The 16,096-nt window shown below is 35.1% G+C and overlaps 1 protein-coding gene across 2 annotated transcripts in view; it reads right to left on the reverse strand.

Moving 5' to 3' along the window:
• Positions 1-4,636: 4,636 nt before the first annotated feature.
• The window catches only part of LOC113521232 (epidermal growth factor receptor), a 168,114-nt gene continuing 156,654 nt past the window's right edge, over positions 4,637-16,096 (reverse strand). For both annotated transcript variants that reach the window (XM_026906714.3, XM_026906704.3), the window contains exons 2-5: positions 10,640-12,040; positions 10,129-10,255; positions 7,480-9,322; positions 4,637-7,059 (exon numbers count right to left, since the gene is read on the reverse strand). In XM_026906714.3, coding sequence (XP_026762515.2) covers positions 6,187-7,059; positions 7,480-9,322; positions 10,129-10,255; positions 10,640-12,040 — 4,244 coding nt within the window. In that variant the 3' untranslated portion in view covers positions 4,637-6,186. The remainder of the gene's footprint in view (positions 7,060-7,479; positions 9,323-10,128; positions 10,256-10,639; positions 12,041-16,096) is intronic.

Here is a 16,096-nt window from a genome sequence, read left to right on the forward strand (position 1 = left end):
AAATATATCTATGATATTAATATATAAAAAATCTATATAAACACGAATGAAATTCCAATGGGGTAGTGAGAGACATAGACATCTAAACGAAATATAATTGTTTCATCACACCAATAATACCTACGTATACAGGCAGTGGAGGAGATTGTTAGCAATGAAGACTAGTAGCGCCAATGCTAGAAATGTGTTCTGTAAGGTCGACCTTTACGCGGTCGCCTCTGAGAAACTATAATTTTTTTAATGGATGCTATTTACACTTTTGATATGCACTGGCGGGACATTAGTGGGGAAGGTGGATATATGAAGGAGAACAGGTGAAGATTAAGTTAGGTCATTTGGGTCATTATGATGAATCCACCAGAAATAAAACTACGATGTTTCAAGACTATGTGGAGATCGACCTGACAAGATATACTACTAGCAATGTGGTTGGGTCTCATTTTAAACATCCTTTCCTCTGGAGACCACGGTCATTTCATGATAAATTCGTTACAATAGACTATTTGATCTAACTTTATCCCCATCCCTCCTTCGCTAGTACTACGTTCTCTAAATACAGAAAAAACTAAATATTAATAATAATATAATATAATAATAATAAATATAATAATATATTTTCCATTCAGGGACTCTACTCAACCGCCTGTCAATTTATCTATTACTGCCCATACTTTACCATCACATCTATAAACATGCTCATGTAAATCTTTAGCAAGAACACAGCTAATAAAATATTTAGGTGTATGTATTAATAATAATTTAACATTTAAACATCATATAAATAAATTAATTTGTAGAATTAGGAAACTTATATTTTCAAACGTCTCGAGGCAAGTTGCAGATATAAAAATTCTAAAACTAACTTATACTGCATTGTGCCAGTCACTTTTGACCTACTATATAGTTGCTTGGGGTGGTGTTCCTAAGACAGTTCTAATAAATCTCGAGATTGCACAGAGAGCTGTTTTAAAGGTTATTAATTTCTATGATTTTCAATATCCCACAAACTTGCTATACAAAAAATGTAATGTTCTTTCTGTCCGTAAATTATATATTCTTAATATTATAAGTAAACAACATTCTATATATGAGTTTGCTTATTATGTAAGATGTTATTAGAGATTGCTTATTAAGTAAGACAAATGATGAAACTGAAGATTTATTATTTGTAGTGTCTTAGGTTATGACTGCCATTTTATAACAACATCATCATCATTTCATCCATTCCATCCATCATTATTATAGTACCTTAAGTTTTACTGTTTCTTTTATATATATATATATATATATATATATATATATATATATATATATATATATATATATATATATATATATATATATATTGTGTCATTATGCCGTATAGGGAAGAGCACTGCTTATCTTAAAGTACAGGATTTACCTATTTAGGGAGCAGGGTTTCACTTATATTTAAAAATGTTTTAACTTTTACTTTGAAATAAACTTATTATTATTTATTTACATTTTAATGTCATCAGCATAGGCAATACATTTGTATGAAATTGATTCTACTATATCATTAATTAATATAATAATTAAGAGAGACCTTAAATTTGAGCCTCAAGAAATGCCACATATGGATTCACAATTAATTGAAAAATTTGTATTTTTTTTTCGAAGAGCACATGAAAGTTGGACAGTAGCAATTTTTGATAAAATCTTCCCGAATTGGCATAGTATGGCGTAATACATTTTTTAACCGATCTATCTTTGCACAACATTGACCGCAAATTTGGCTGTACTAATAGGTCTGCGGTTGGTACGTCGCTGGGAATGCTACGTGGATTTCCGCACAGTGATGTTGCGATACTGTGACATCGCAATATATTTCCCAATGCGACGTTTATTGATTGTGATAATGATGATATGTGCGATAAGAGTGCTGTGCAGTACGTGAGCGATTAGTTTCAGTGGTAATTGTATAATTACCACTGAAACGCCATATCCCACCCATCAAACCGAAACACAGTCATGCAAACACAACTGCTTCACGGTTGAAACACGAATGGGATAGAGGGAATGAGACGAATGGCATGATTGTAATAGTTGTCATATGCTAGTAACATCATATCTGTCGGATATTTGTCATACCGTTGCGCTTTAGAAATATTGAAATCACCATTTATTAAAAACAATCCATTGATGTTTTTTTGTTAAATGCGGCTACTCATATTAAAAAATGAATGGAATGCATCGCGACAATGGGGGTCGTGCGATAGGCACATGCAACATTTAGATATTTTTCGTTGAATTAGTAGTGACACCCATACACGCTCATCGTATACCATTAGCGCAGGCAGGGTAATCATTACATTTTTACCCATTAAAAAAAACCCATACACGCTCAGTGGAGTACGGCGCGGCGGGGGCGAGATCGGCCAGTCTGCGCAATGTTAAAAACTCGTTTTGAAAAGTCAAAATGACGCCGCGGTCGCGCTTGTGAATCTCGTACGTATGGAGTGATCATAGCATGATTATTGGGGTGGTAGATACACTCTGTATCTACTAAAAAAATATTCTCGATCATAAAATTCTTTATTTAGCCAACTTTCTATTATATGAATAAAATTATTGTTTTTTTTTTTTATACAACTTAGAATGGCAAACAAGCTGACGGCCCACCTGATGGAAAGTGGTAACCGTCGCCTATAGTCATGAGCAGTACCATGGACATAGTATTGTAAATCTTCAATAAAAAAATCATAATTTAATTCGCTGTCCCACAAGTTCTAAAATAACTTTTTTTCATTTCTTTTTAATTTCATCATCATCATGCCAATCGCTAATTGTCCACAGCTGAATATAGGCTTTCCCCGTAAAAGGGATTTTGCTGGCAGGCCGGTTGACAACCGCAGTTAGGCTTTGGTGATGTTTTAAGAGGGACGTTGCTGCCCATCCCTCGCAAATTAAGTTTCCATAGTCGTTTTTGGCGATACCCACTGGAAAAGAGGTGGCCCATTATTTCCGGGACCATACGGCAATGAAATTAAATACATATAATTATTTATAAATATATTATTTATTTATTTTATAAGTTACTAGATGTAACAGTTCTGAGTATAGTATTGTCTGTGCTTCATAAATAAATGACAGTCGTTAAAGTTAATAGTATCTTTAATTAACCTCTACAGTGAACCATTAAGTAGGGTGTCACGGTTCAAATATCTCGGACACATTGTGACTGTTAGAACGATGACTATGATATTGATAGGGAACGAAGGGCGTTGTCATAGTATGGCTAATCATCATATCAGCCTTTAACTGCTTACTTATGAATATAAGCCTCCATTTTGGAAGGTTTCGTCAGTAGTTGCTCCGTTCGGCAGGCGGATTGGTAACCGTAGTTAGGCTTTAGACATATTTTAAGAAGGACGCTGCTGCTCGTTCCTCGCTTTCTCTTAGTCGCCTATTACGACATTCACTATATGTTTTGTATATATTTATTATTACTAAAGTATAAAAGTTATATTGTATATCGGGGTTACCGTGCATTATCATTCACTGAAAATGGAATGGTTGCCCCACCTGCACTATCGGTATCGCTGGAGGGACACCAGTGAGAGACGATAAGTGAGAATAAAAGCAGGCCTATTGGTCAGTTTGCTCACAGTGACAATTTTAGTAAGAATTAATTACGATCATAGCACTTTATTCCACGCACAGCCACTCTTTGAAATCAACTTCCAGCAGCAGTACCGATAGGACATCATAACCTTCAAGAAAAGAGCACAAAAATCGACTTCAATCGCATCAAAACCATTTAGTTTTATAAACTAAACTACTAAAACTACTTAGACAAAAAATTTAAGTGGCCAGTCTGAAAGATTCTTTATCCATTTGGATAATAATATAATTTTCTCCATGACGGAGTTGCGAGGTAACAAGTAAAAAAAATACAACCGACTTAAAAACCTCCGCTTTTTTTAAGTTGCTTAAAAAATTAAGCTGTATGTACTGCCATCTCTATTAGAGACAAAGATTTGACATCGATTGTTTAGTTCAGTTTTAAGCATGTATATATGTTAAAGTTTTGCTATAAGTAACTAGATGGCGCTGTATTACTATTATAACATGGTAAGAAAATATAAATACAGAAAGAAACTGTGTAACAAATGTCGCTATTACTGTATCGACAAAAATGTAACAAACATTTTATAATTATTTTTAGGGACATATATACCTAATTGTTATAAAATATTAGTTGTTAAAAGTAAAACCTAAAATCAAATGAGGTTACACAGGATAATTGAGAAATAGTATGTAGTATGAGTAATGAGGAATAATTGAGATACCATGACGTATTTTCCCTTTAGGCAGAAATGGATTTTAGGAATAGGAATCCATTGCTAGCAGTATACCTCCTGTCAGGTTAACCTTTATGCGGTTTCTTTTAGAAACTATGTTGGTTAATTCGACACGATGGGTTAACTGAGTTAGTTTCATCCTCCCCTATCATCCCTCACTTCTGATTATAGATTCAACCGATTTGGAAACATCTTCCTTTTTTAAAGTTGCTCGAAACATCAAAGCTATTTGGTAAATTTACTAAATACATACAATTGTGATTATCTCGGATGGGATTTAAAGGACAAGGATCATAAATTAAAAACGTCTCTTTTATTTAATATTCATTTATCAAGGTACAAGTACCTACATACGCATCGCTGCAATTGATGCGATATCTATTTACAGACAAATGATTTCAACCATACAATTCATATACATTTATATTGAAATTTATAAAATGTGATGTTCAATATGTTTACGTAGTCACAATAAACGAATATATAATCCTACATATAAATACAACTGTATAATCAAGGACAGCGTCAAAAATATTGCATTTTATAGTGTTTACAAAATTTTTGAATTGTGATATATATAAATATACCAATAGGTATGTAAGCACTTATTACATTATAATATTCATGTATATCTACTTTGTTTCATTTTAAATGTTATCCTATCTCGTAATTAATGGCACAATAGATTTTATATATTATCAGCACGGACGACACAGTAATTCAAATAACTATATATATAAAACAAATATACTATGGTATTTCATTTGTCAATAGTTATTACTACATTTTATTGTATTACAATAATGTTTTATTTACAAATGCATATTAATAAAAATAAAAGATATTTACATGTTACATGGCAAATGGGTTTGGTCTAATAAAATTAACACTTATCTAACTAAAGTACATACACTTTTATATAATATAAATGTTGCATTAAGTTGGGAACCGTTGAGCTTGCTTTGTGCGGACTGACAGCTCCAAAGAATATTACAAAATACTAATGTCTTTTATCGTTTGCTTTCACATAATGTTTTACATAAATTCTTCTATAAACAAATATGTACAATAACTATGATACATAGGACTGCTGATTAGATGTCAGTATGTTATAGGCAAGTCATCGGAACAAGTGCGTAGCCCGCCATGCGCCGACCTGGTCACTAGATTGGCAAGATTACACAAATTCGGAATTAATCAAAGCTTTACAGAAATAATAGTTTAGTGATGTAAACGTAGGTACATGATTTATATTAAACACAATAATAAATAATGTAAAAATATACTGTTCGTTTGTAAAAAGTATACATGTGCAGTTTTCAAGATATTACATATTGATGATGGAATATCAGTCAAAAATGGAATTTGACAACACGAACGAAAAATGTACGTATTCCCATAAATTTTCAACAATGAGGGCACGACTTGGCCTTTTTTTATATCACTGTCCCATTGTATTGTAATTAATCTAATTATCACAGTTTTAAAGTTAAAATAACACTTGCTTAGCCACTTAATGCCACAGCATACGAAAAACGTAAACATAGCCATCCTTAAACTAAATTAATAAATAACTTATAATTTGTTATGTGCAACCTCCGAGCAACTAATAAAAATTAAAATATTTTTACAAATTACCAGGTCGTAACATTCTTTTACAAAATTTTAAGTAGAAAAAAATAACAAAATCGTTTTTTATAACTAATATAAAATTTTTAGTTGAAGTTTAATCAACAAGCTAACACTAGCCATCACTTCAATGGCACGAAAGGCGCGCGTGCGCACTCTTAAGTATATAACAGTCATTTAGTGAGAGATCAGTCTATACGTTGTAATTTATCACATGGTGACAAGTTAACACTCACACTGTGGTTTCGTTCCTACGTAGCGGCTGTAGCTCGCGCTGCAAATCATTATAGTACTCGTGATCGGACATTGACTCCTCTTCCACAGACTTCTGAGGCAGGTACTTGCTGGTGCCAGGTTGCGGTGTGCTTTCACTCCCGCTGCCCTCGCTCACGCACAGCGATTCAAGCGGCAACGGTTCGGTCGGAATACCTAGTGTTTGTGGCGGCACACTTTCGTCTGACATCAAGTACTCTGGGTTATCCACACACCGTTTTGGTCCCACGAAACTAGTGTAATGTACATCTTTCACCTCCTGACCCTCACCGCCTTCTCCTATTAAATCCATGTAAGCCGACGCATTTTCATTTTGCTGTGGTGATGGCATTAGATAGTCGTCCTCGTCCAGTGGCAAGTTTAGCTTAAGATTTCCGACTTGTGCTTCTTTAGTTTTCGACATGCTGTCGAAATTATTTTCAGAGCCTTCTGTTCTCGCTTTCATAGGATCGCTACAATATCTTGAACTGGAGCTTTCAGAAGCACATACTCCATTGTTGTAGTAGTGTCGAAGCTCACTACCATCTGGATTTATTTGATGATTATACCTTAGGAGTTCTTGATCCCAAATTTCGGGTTTACTGAAGCCCTGTATTATGGTACCACCATCGGAAGTAACGCATTCAGGGTTTGTGACATTATTAGCCCAAGATGATGATGTACAGGGCTTCAATGAAGTGGTTTGGGTTTCCGCTCCTGCGCTCATTGCTGAATTGGATGTTGCTGTACCGGTTACAGTCTTGAATTTAGGTTGTAGATACTCGTCAGCTTCAACCAGTGATTCTGTCCCTTCCATAGCTGATGAAAGGTTTCTTATCAGTTCCTTTTCATCCTGAAATGTAAAGATGGTATTAGAAACTATTAATCTTAGTAATTAGATTATATTAATTAGACGATATCTGTACTTAGAAGATATTTAAGAAAAATGAGAAAAAAAATATTTTTTTTATTTTGTCTGCCAGTTTCTCTGTTCTATTTGTTTCGGAATTACGTAAAAACTACTGCAATTAATATGATTCGAGTTTCACAGTTTTTCTTAAGGTCAAAATTAAATCCTGGTGTTTATTTCATCTTGATCTAGAAGTTGTGTATATAATTGCTTTTCTTAAATCCAAGAATTAGTGCACACAAAAACCTTTTAAAAATATAGAAATGTTATAAAATACGATACTTATATAGAGAGCTAGAAAGAATTTTGAAACGGGTGATATTCGAAACCGTACCTTTATATATTAATAAAGATATTTATTACCTGAGTTGAATAGGATGGTAGACGCATGAACTTATCCCCAGGTATCACAAGATATCTCCCAGGATCTCTCGCCATATCAGCAAAAGTATCTGCCAGTTCTTTGAATGTTGGTCTACTGTCTGCATCCAACATCCAACATGAAACCATAATGCAGTAAATATCCAAAGTGCATATACTAGGTTGAGGGAGTTTTAATCCGTTCTCAATAAGCTCTGGAACATTTCTGGCAGAAATATTTTCGTATGGTCGAGCACCATAGCTCAAAATTTCCCAAATAGTCACTCCAAATGCCCACACGTCACTCTTGTGTGTGAATATTCTATGTTGTATACACTCTAATGCTAACCATTTAATAGGCATTTTGCCTCCAGCTGCTTTGTACTCATCTTCATTTATATCTAAGAGTTTGGCTAATCCGAAATCTGTTATTTTAACACAGTTCGGTGTTTGTACTAAGACATTTCGTGCAGCTAGGTCTCTATGCACTAATCTTTTTTCTTCCAAGTACGCCATGCCGCGTGCTATTTGCGTGCACCAATTCAAGAACGCTTTAGATCCAATTTTCTCTTTATGCGTTCTAACATAATCAAGCAAGCAGCCTAATGGCATTAGTTGAGTGATCAGCATCATTTGATTAGTCATGCAAACAGCCAACAATTGAAGTAAATTTGGATGCTCCACACTAGCCATTATGTATGCTTCTTCTAGAAATTCTTTACTCGTATTGGCGCCTGTGCCTTCTTTGAGTACTTTAATAGCAACTGGAATTTTAACATTTTCACCTTCAGGAACCCATACACCCTTGTATACTTTTCCGAACGCACCGAATCCCAACATTCCTCCTCTCCGGAGTTCGCCTTCTTTAACAATGCGTAACTTAGCTAAATTTGGTTTAACATTAGTTGGCCGAAGTGGTTCGTTATCTTCACAACCTGTTAGTACCATAGTCATTTTAACTGCTTCTTTTTTGGCATTTGCTTTTTGTCTGCAAATATACCCAATGATTCCTACAATTATCAATAGTAAGAAGATCATCACTAAAGAAATTACTTGAACGGTTGGGGTCTTTGCTGTTGCCATCGACGGAAGATCATTAGCAAATTCTGAGCAATATGGTTCGTCAATTGGATTTTGTAATAGCTCATCGAAGTATATTTTATGTGGAATGTTATCCGGACAGACATCGGTGCAGTTAAATGTAGGCATGGTAGCATCGACAGAATTATTATCCTTCAGGAATATTTTGAGATTTTGGCATTTTATACAATCGGTCGAGGATGGTCCTGTACAGCCCCGACATTCTGGATGACATGGGGTACACGTACGGCCAATTTCGTCAGTAAAATGGTCAATAGGACATTCCTCCTCGCACTGATCTCCACGTTTGTAGCCTTTACACACTACACATACTTGGGAATGAATTCCAAAACCTGTACAGTGTAGGCAGAGAGGATGACATTTCCGGCAGCCGATATTAACTTGTTCATCGAGTGGCTTTACGTTGCCGACCCATTCATTGTAATATCCATCAGGACAATGTTCGTTTTCTTTAAGACAGCGTTCTACAGTGGCTTCTACACTGATGATAGCTTTCTTGCAATAATTGCAACCACCTGCGCCAACAGTATTTGCTGGGCCTGTGCAGCCATTGTAGCAATTAGCATGACAAGGAAGACAGGTGCCATTCTCAGAAGGGTATCTTGATTCAGGGCATTCACTGACACAGTATGGACCATCACGTACATGTTTACAAACAGTGCAGTTAGCTCGGCTTGGACCAGTACAGCCATCGAGACATTCTGGATCGCATTCTTCACAAGTATTCAGACCAGCTTTATACAATCTGTAATTAATAAAAGATAGAACTTATTGTCAAATATTAAGCACAGTTAATGTGTACGTTAAATTTTGATTTGAACTTATGTAGGACAAACGTGGTCAATATATCAGTTGTCAAACCAGAAAGAGTGATAAGTTTGTCAGATTTGACAGAGGTTGCCAGCAGACTTTGACGTGTAATGTATTTATATTGTTGCCTATCTAAAATTAAGGTCATTACACAAAATTAGAAAAGAAATACTAGATGAATAATACGCGATCTTTTCCTGAATGAATTAATTTTGAAATTTTATCTCAAAATATCTTTAATTACAAATAAGTTAACAAAAATCACGAGTCTCGATTGTAATTCCAGCTAAAAATGCGTGTTAAATTTTATTTAGTGATCAACCACCTTAAGTAATAAATTTAGTCCTTAATCTGAGAAGTTAACTTTTATGATTTAATCCAGCTGTTATAAATGTCAAACTTAACATATTAGTGTTAATTATAACAATTGTATGTCGTTGTATGGTCAGGAAATAGAATAGGCCATCTCCTCCTTTCTCGTGGGTGTCGTAAGAGACAACTAATGGAGGGCGAGGGATGGGCAGCAGCGTTCTTTTTTAAACATCTTCAAAGCCTAACTGCGGTTACCAATCCGCCTGCCAAGCATAGCAACTACTGGTAAAACTCCCAAAGAAGGCTTATGTTCAGAAGTGGACAATTAAGGACTGATGATGATTACAATTGTATAGTAGACATGTTAATGCTCAAAAAATATTTTTGTTCGGACACAATTACAGTGGATATTGACTGCAATTTACTTACCCTGGTATTACACTGCAATTTTTTATGCACATCTCCCCATATTTGAAGTTTTCGCAAGAAAGACATTGATCCGCCCCAGGACCCCAGCATCCATCCTTCGAACATTGTGGGTCACACACCAGGTTGGCTGTTGAATAGACATTGGTTAAGAACAAATATATTTTTACAGGATTTCGCAGTCTCTAGAATCTAAGAGTTTGTATAGTATCATTTGTGTATATTTTTATACATAAGAAAATATTTTGCTAAATTACAATAACTTTATTGTGAAAATGACACTATGTTTACATACTATATAGATTTTTGAGACTTATGCAGGGCTCAGCTTATGTAGTTTGTTAGTTAGGTTAGTACACATGTGTGATAATAAATTTATTATACATTCGCTTGCAAAAAACAATATTTTTAAAGTATATGAAAATGTCACGAAAATTAAGGATCGCATTAGCAAAACTTAAATTACTTATAACTATGAGGATCCTCATTAAAATATATCGCTTAGCAAACTCACCACAAGTCTTCGGGACGCCATTATTCTGTATAATTTGTTTATGATCCTTGGATTTCACTAGCCTGTTCCAGGCTATTTTGTCAGCAAAACATAAATCTTTGTTTTCCATAATGGCTATTGCACCAGAATTTACTTTCTTTAGAGATTTCAAGCCCAAAGACTTCAGTGAAGTTTTTACTATATATAAGGATGCGAATAGATTTTCGACTACTTGACGTCCTCCTATTACTTCCAAATTACGGAAGTATGAGAGGCTTGTGAAATTAGGATGAATGGCCTGAACATTTAAGTATCCTGTGACCTCGCGGACAGTGCTGAATACTTCAAGTTTATCAGGATGCATTTTTTGATATCTTTCACCAAAAGAAAAGTCAGGATTGACATGCTGAAATCCAGTGAACGTCATTTCCAAAATTTCTATGGACCCGTCAATTATGGTACAATCTTTAAAACTATCGATATTTCCCGAGTGAATTGGTTTTTCTGCGTGGCAAGTTTTTGGACAAGTAACATTACACGGTTTGCATTCACCGTTCACAGCAGTTTTATTTGGCGGACAGCTTCTTACACAGGCACCATTATCTTTCAATAAATGTTCAGGGCAATTGCGGACACAAGTTGCACCATAAGCATACTTGCCATCGGGATTTGGTTCCCAAGAATAAGTGGTAGGATTATATATTTGCATAGGTGGACATTCTTGGGAACAAGTGCCTTCATCATAAAAGTTTCGACAGGCGAGACATTGAGTTGGCAGCGGGCCTGTGCAGCCACCAGCACAAAATGTATTGCAGCAGTCTCGGGGATTTGGGCCGAAACATCGACCTTGAGCACATTGGGGACTGCAATTTGTTTTCGAGAATTTTTGACAATTTTCGGGACCTTCGCCCCAACATCCCTCTACACAGCTGGGGTCACATCGCGGACATTTCCTTTCCGGCGTCTGGAAGTTGTAAACATACACGTATGTTGCGTTAACGCCTGTTATAATTTCCTCCCAGTTTATAGTCTTCACGTGGCAGAGATTGTAATTGTTGTAGATGCCGACGCTGCCGCGGAGGACGTCACGTAGTACCGGCAATTCGAGAGTGAAAGCTGAGGACATGGTAACTATGAGGGCGAACTCTTCGTCTCTCACGTTTAATTTGAATAGAGTTCTGCCGCGAATGATTTGCAGTTGAGGGAGAATAATCTGCCGGACATGTACATGCGATATGAGAACATATCCTGTGACTTCTCTTATATACTTGAGGAATGACAGGTCCATAGTGTCGTTTTGCAGCCATGTCAGCTCGAGGTTGCCGTCGACGTAGGTACAATTCGTGAAGCGATCGCGAAGATTCCGGTAATGGGTTTCGCGATTCGATGGCACCGACATCCGACCATTCGTGCCGATGCATACTGAAAAAGAAGAAAAAAAAAACAAATAAATATTTATTTTCAATAGTCAATAAGGATTTTCGTATTTTATTTCAGACAGAAATCTTTTAATCTTACATATTATAGTAGTGGTAAATACAGACATATTAGTGCAAGTCACAAAAAATACATAACTATTGCGTATTACAAATATTTGAATGATTTTTAGTGTGTACTATACATGATACAATATAAAGTATGTCATAGAAGGAGATATCTAAACGTTGTTATTTACTGACATTTAACTACGAATTGACGTAACATAACATTGGTGTATTTTTTTCTATGATTTAATAGAACATAGAACCAAAGTTATACGTTGGTTATGTCATCTATTAAAAGTAGTTAGTTGATTCAAATCATCTTGTTAGTAAAAACAAAGTATTTGTAGGTCGAACGATCGACATATCGACATGTTGGTACAGAGCGCGTTTAACGAAGAGGCGGTGCCGTGTGGGCGGGCACAAAAGCCTGTTCCCTCTACTATGACACACGTAACACCGCTATTTGTGATTAAACTAGGAAACTGACTTACAATGCCGATTTGCTAGCTCAGAGTGGAACTATATGCAGAATAGAAACAGTGATGTACTTTAAAGTAAGTAACATGCTATAATTTTGCCAAAACAATTGTACCGTTGATCAGCTCGTTTTCAAGGTACAATAATACCGTTTTGTTATTACTTTAATGTATATATTTTTATATAACATGTAGAATAAAAATACCTATAAGCATGCAATTGTTTTCTTGTAAGATGTTAAATGGATTTAGAACTTTCAATGAAATTCTATGTTTTGAATCCTACGAAACAATAACGAATGCATGTAAGTTAATGGTACAAATAAATAAAACAGCACCTGAGCAAGTTCATAGAAGTCAACTAGGCACTCAATGACAAGAATAGTTAATTAGTTATTTTATTTGTTTTATTTCTTGGGATAACAGCATAATAAGAAAGAACAGAGGGTATTGTTAGTAACTGTGTGTAGCTACTCTATTTCTAGTAACATATGTCAGGTTAATATATATATCGATATAGTTCCCCTGGAAACTATAGTGGTTTAATCCTAGATGAATTCGTTACGATGATCCAAGTGACCTGCTTTCATCCTCATTTATCATCCTAACTCCCAGAGTCTACGGATAGTGCAGGCGGGATAACTATTCTATCATTATTAAAAGAAATGAATATATAATATCACGAAGTGAATTGGTAACCATATATATATATATATATATATGATGCTTCAGCTTTATATCTACTTGCGTTGCAATATGTACTTATTTGTTTTCGTTTTACTTAATTTTATGTATCTACCACTACTTTAAAAATTTTAAGTGTTAGATTTTAAAGTATTATAGAGATAAGTAAATTTAGGGATGCTAGATAAGTAGACAGCTATATTGAAGTTGAAATTTGAACTCTACATCTTAAGTTTGATGATTCAAATTGTTTTGTAACTTAATCCCCTGTGTGTCCAACAAAGCGTAGTTTTTGTGAGTTGTCTCTATAGAAATGTTGTATGGTATTTAAGAACTGAGGTAAAATTTACCTGCCCAAATAAATAATAGACTGGTTTTTATCAGTTATGTACATAGAAGTATAGTGTTACTGCCATACGATATGTTTCCACTCGTAGTTCAGAAAATGATGTTTGAAATGTCATTAGTTTAAGTTCATATTGGTTTAGTATTCAAAGTAAAATAAGTTACTTAAAGAAAAACTGATCAGCTTTGGTACACAACTAATACTAATAATTTTATATTGTCTACAATATACATTTTTGGACCAAGATAATAATTAAACAAGTACACAACTAAACCAAAGTTCATGGAACTTTCGAAAATTGCCATCCGTATGTGATATTAACCGACCGATTTGAATAGCGCAACATCGCAGTCCAACTGTCTGTCAAACGCGGTGGACGGAATATAGCTGGTATACCACCCACGCACAAGCAACCGATTTTAGACGTCGTTGGATAGGACGAAGCTGGTTTGTGATTTACAACCATTGAATTTGGTCGTTTACAGTGTGGGTAGTAGAAATCTGGTGTCCGGTCGACCCAGTTGTGTTACCGATGGCATAGACGATAGGATTGAAGTGTGGATGTCGCGCTCACTGCCTCGCTCGTTTTGATGACTGATTCCGAACTGATATAAAATTGTTTGTACGTAATAATGTTTGTAGCGGAGTGAAAACTTGTTTAATTTATAATGCTGTTCAGTAATAAAACCTCGGGCTATAGGTACATTGTAAGTACGCGGCCTTATTCCGCTTATGATCTGACATTAAGACCGGTTCGGTGTTGTTATAAGGCAATTCGCGTTAGTAAGGATGCGATTGGGGATTTTCGAGACATCAGAAACAGCGAGAGGTTGTAGATTCGAGCGTCACTAGGCGTACGCAGCAAATCTTGCGACTGGTTTGTCTTGAGCTATGTTTTTATCCAGTTACTTGCATTCTGAAGCACTGGAACCAGTTTGCTCCGTCCACCATTTCATTCTGGTAACTCGACCTTTCACTACGTTCCGTCATTGTGTTTCGTAACACGCCACACTGGGCAGCGTTTCATTTTATAAGGAAAGAAGAAATGCAGCCTTGGACGTGCAAGTTTTTGTTTAGTTGCAGTGGGCCGTGCGGGATTGCGGGATGCAGGTTCGGAATTCGAACCTGATTTTTCCATAAAAGTGAAATAACTAAATTGTAACTATCTCTTAAGAGTATTTCATTAAAAATAAAGAGTAAATATTTAACTATTTGTGCTAGATATCGTCCGCGCGACTTTGATTGGCCGGTATAAAAAATGGGCATTGTCAATATTCCAAGTATATTTTCAAAATAATTAGATAAGCGGTAGTAACAAACTTAATTTAACGTTAATAACATCTATTGAAAAGGGGGTAACAGTAGGAATAAGGTTTAAACTTAGGCAACAATTTTTTTTTTATACAATTTAGAATGGCAAACTAGCTGACGGCCCACATGATTGAAAATAGTAACCGTTGCCTATAGACATGAGTAGTACTTTGGACATAACAGAGTATATTGTCTCGCTCATGAAACCCCTGATGCGTTGCCATTCCTGAGGACTCAGGTGTTATTCCTCTGTACCCAGTAAATTTACGCCATATTCCATCCTTCAAACCGAAACACAGCCATGCAAACATAACTGCTTTACGGTTGAAACACGAATGGGACAGAGTACCCAAGAAATCGACTTTTGTACAAAGTCTCCCTCTGGTAATTTAAATTTAAATTATAAAACAATGTACCTAATTATACACAAACTAATTTTGATATGTAGTCCTAAAGTTTATATGATCAAATATGATAAATACAGATTAAGGGTGAAGTGAAGAGTCTTTTAGAACCAATAAACATGTATGATATAGGATGAGATTAAAAAAATGAAGCAAGACATGTTTATAACAACGTACAAACATTTAGCGCTCGGATATTTCTAGCTATCCTACCGCAAAAATGAATTTCAAAAATTAGGTAGATAACATTTTTTGTGGTGTCAATCGTCAATTATTTGGTTGATAATGAAGCAACAGCTGGTTTTTGGCTATCAAACAGAGCCACGGACAGACACATATCTGTATACCTAACTAAATATACTATTGACATTTGTCGTATAAATTCGTGACAATATTATACAGTATTCACTGTATGTTATACATAAATGCGAGAAGCCTTGACCTCGTATCTGATTACACCAATCACCCGCAAAATATTTTTAAATATGACCAGCAAACACAGTGGTTCTTTATCTGCCGATAATGGGTAAATTGATTCTGAGAAACCAAAACTATGTTGCTGAAAAAAGAAAAGAATGAACTTCTTTCTATTAGTTTTCGCGAGTTTGTAAATACCTATAATTGCTATTCTCTGTTAATTTTTATATATTATTTATTTTTTAAATTATTTAGTAATAACTATGTATTGTGAGATGCAATATAAGTATTAATACGTTACATTCATTTAAATTGAATATTGAACTCTGCATTCTAAGTTTGAGTAAATTTTTTTA

Source organism: Galleria mellonella, unplaced genomic scaffold, assembly GCF_026898425.1.
Source record: "Galleria mellonella isolate WM207_F2 unplaced genomic scaffold, CSIRO_AGI_GalMel_v1 utg28, whole genome shotgun sequence".
NCBI lineage: Eukaryota > Metazoa > Arthropoda > Insecta > Lepidoptera > Pyralidae > Galleria > Galleria mellonella.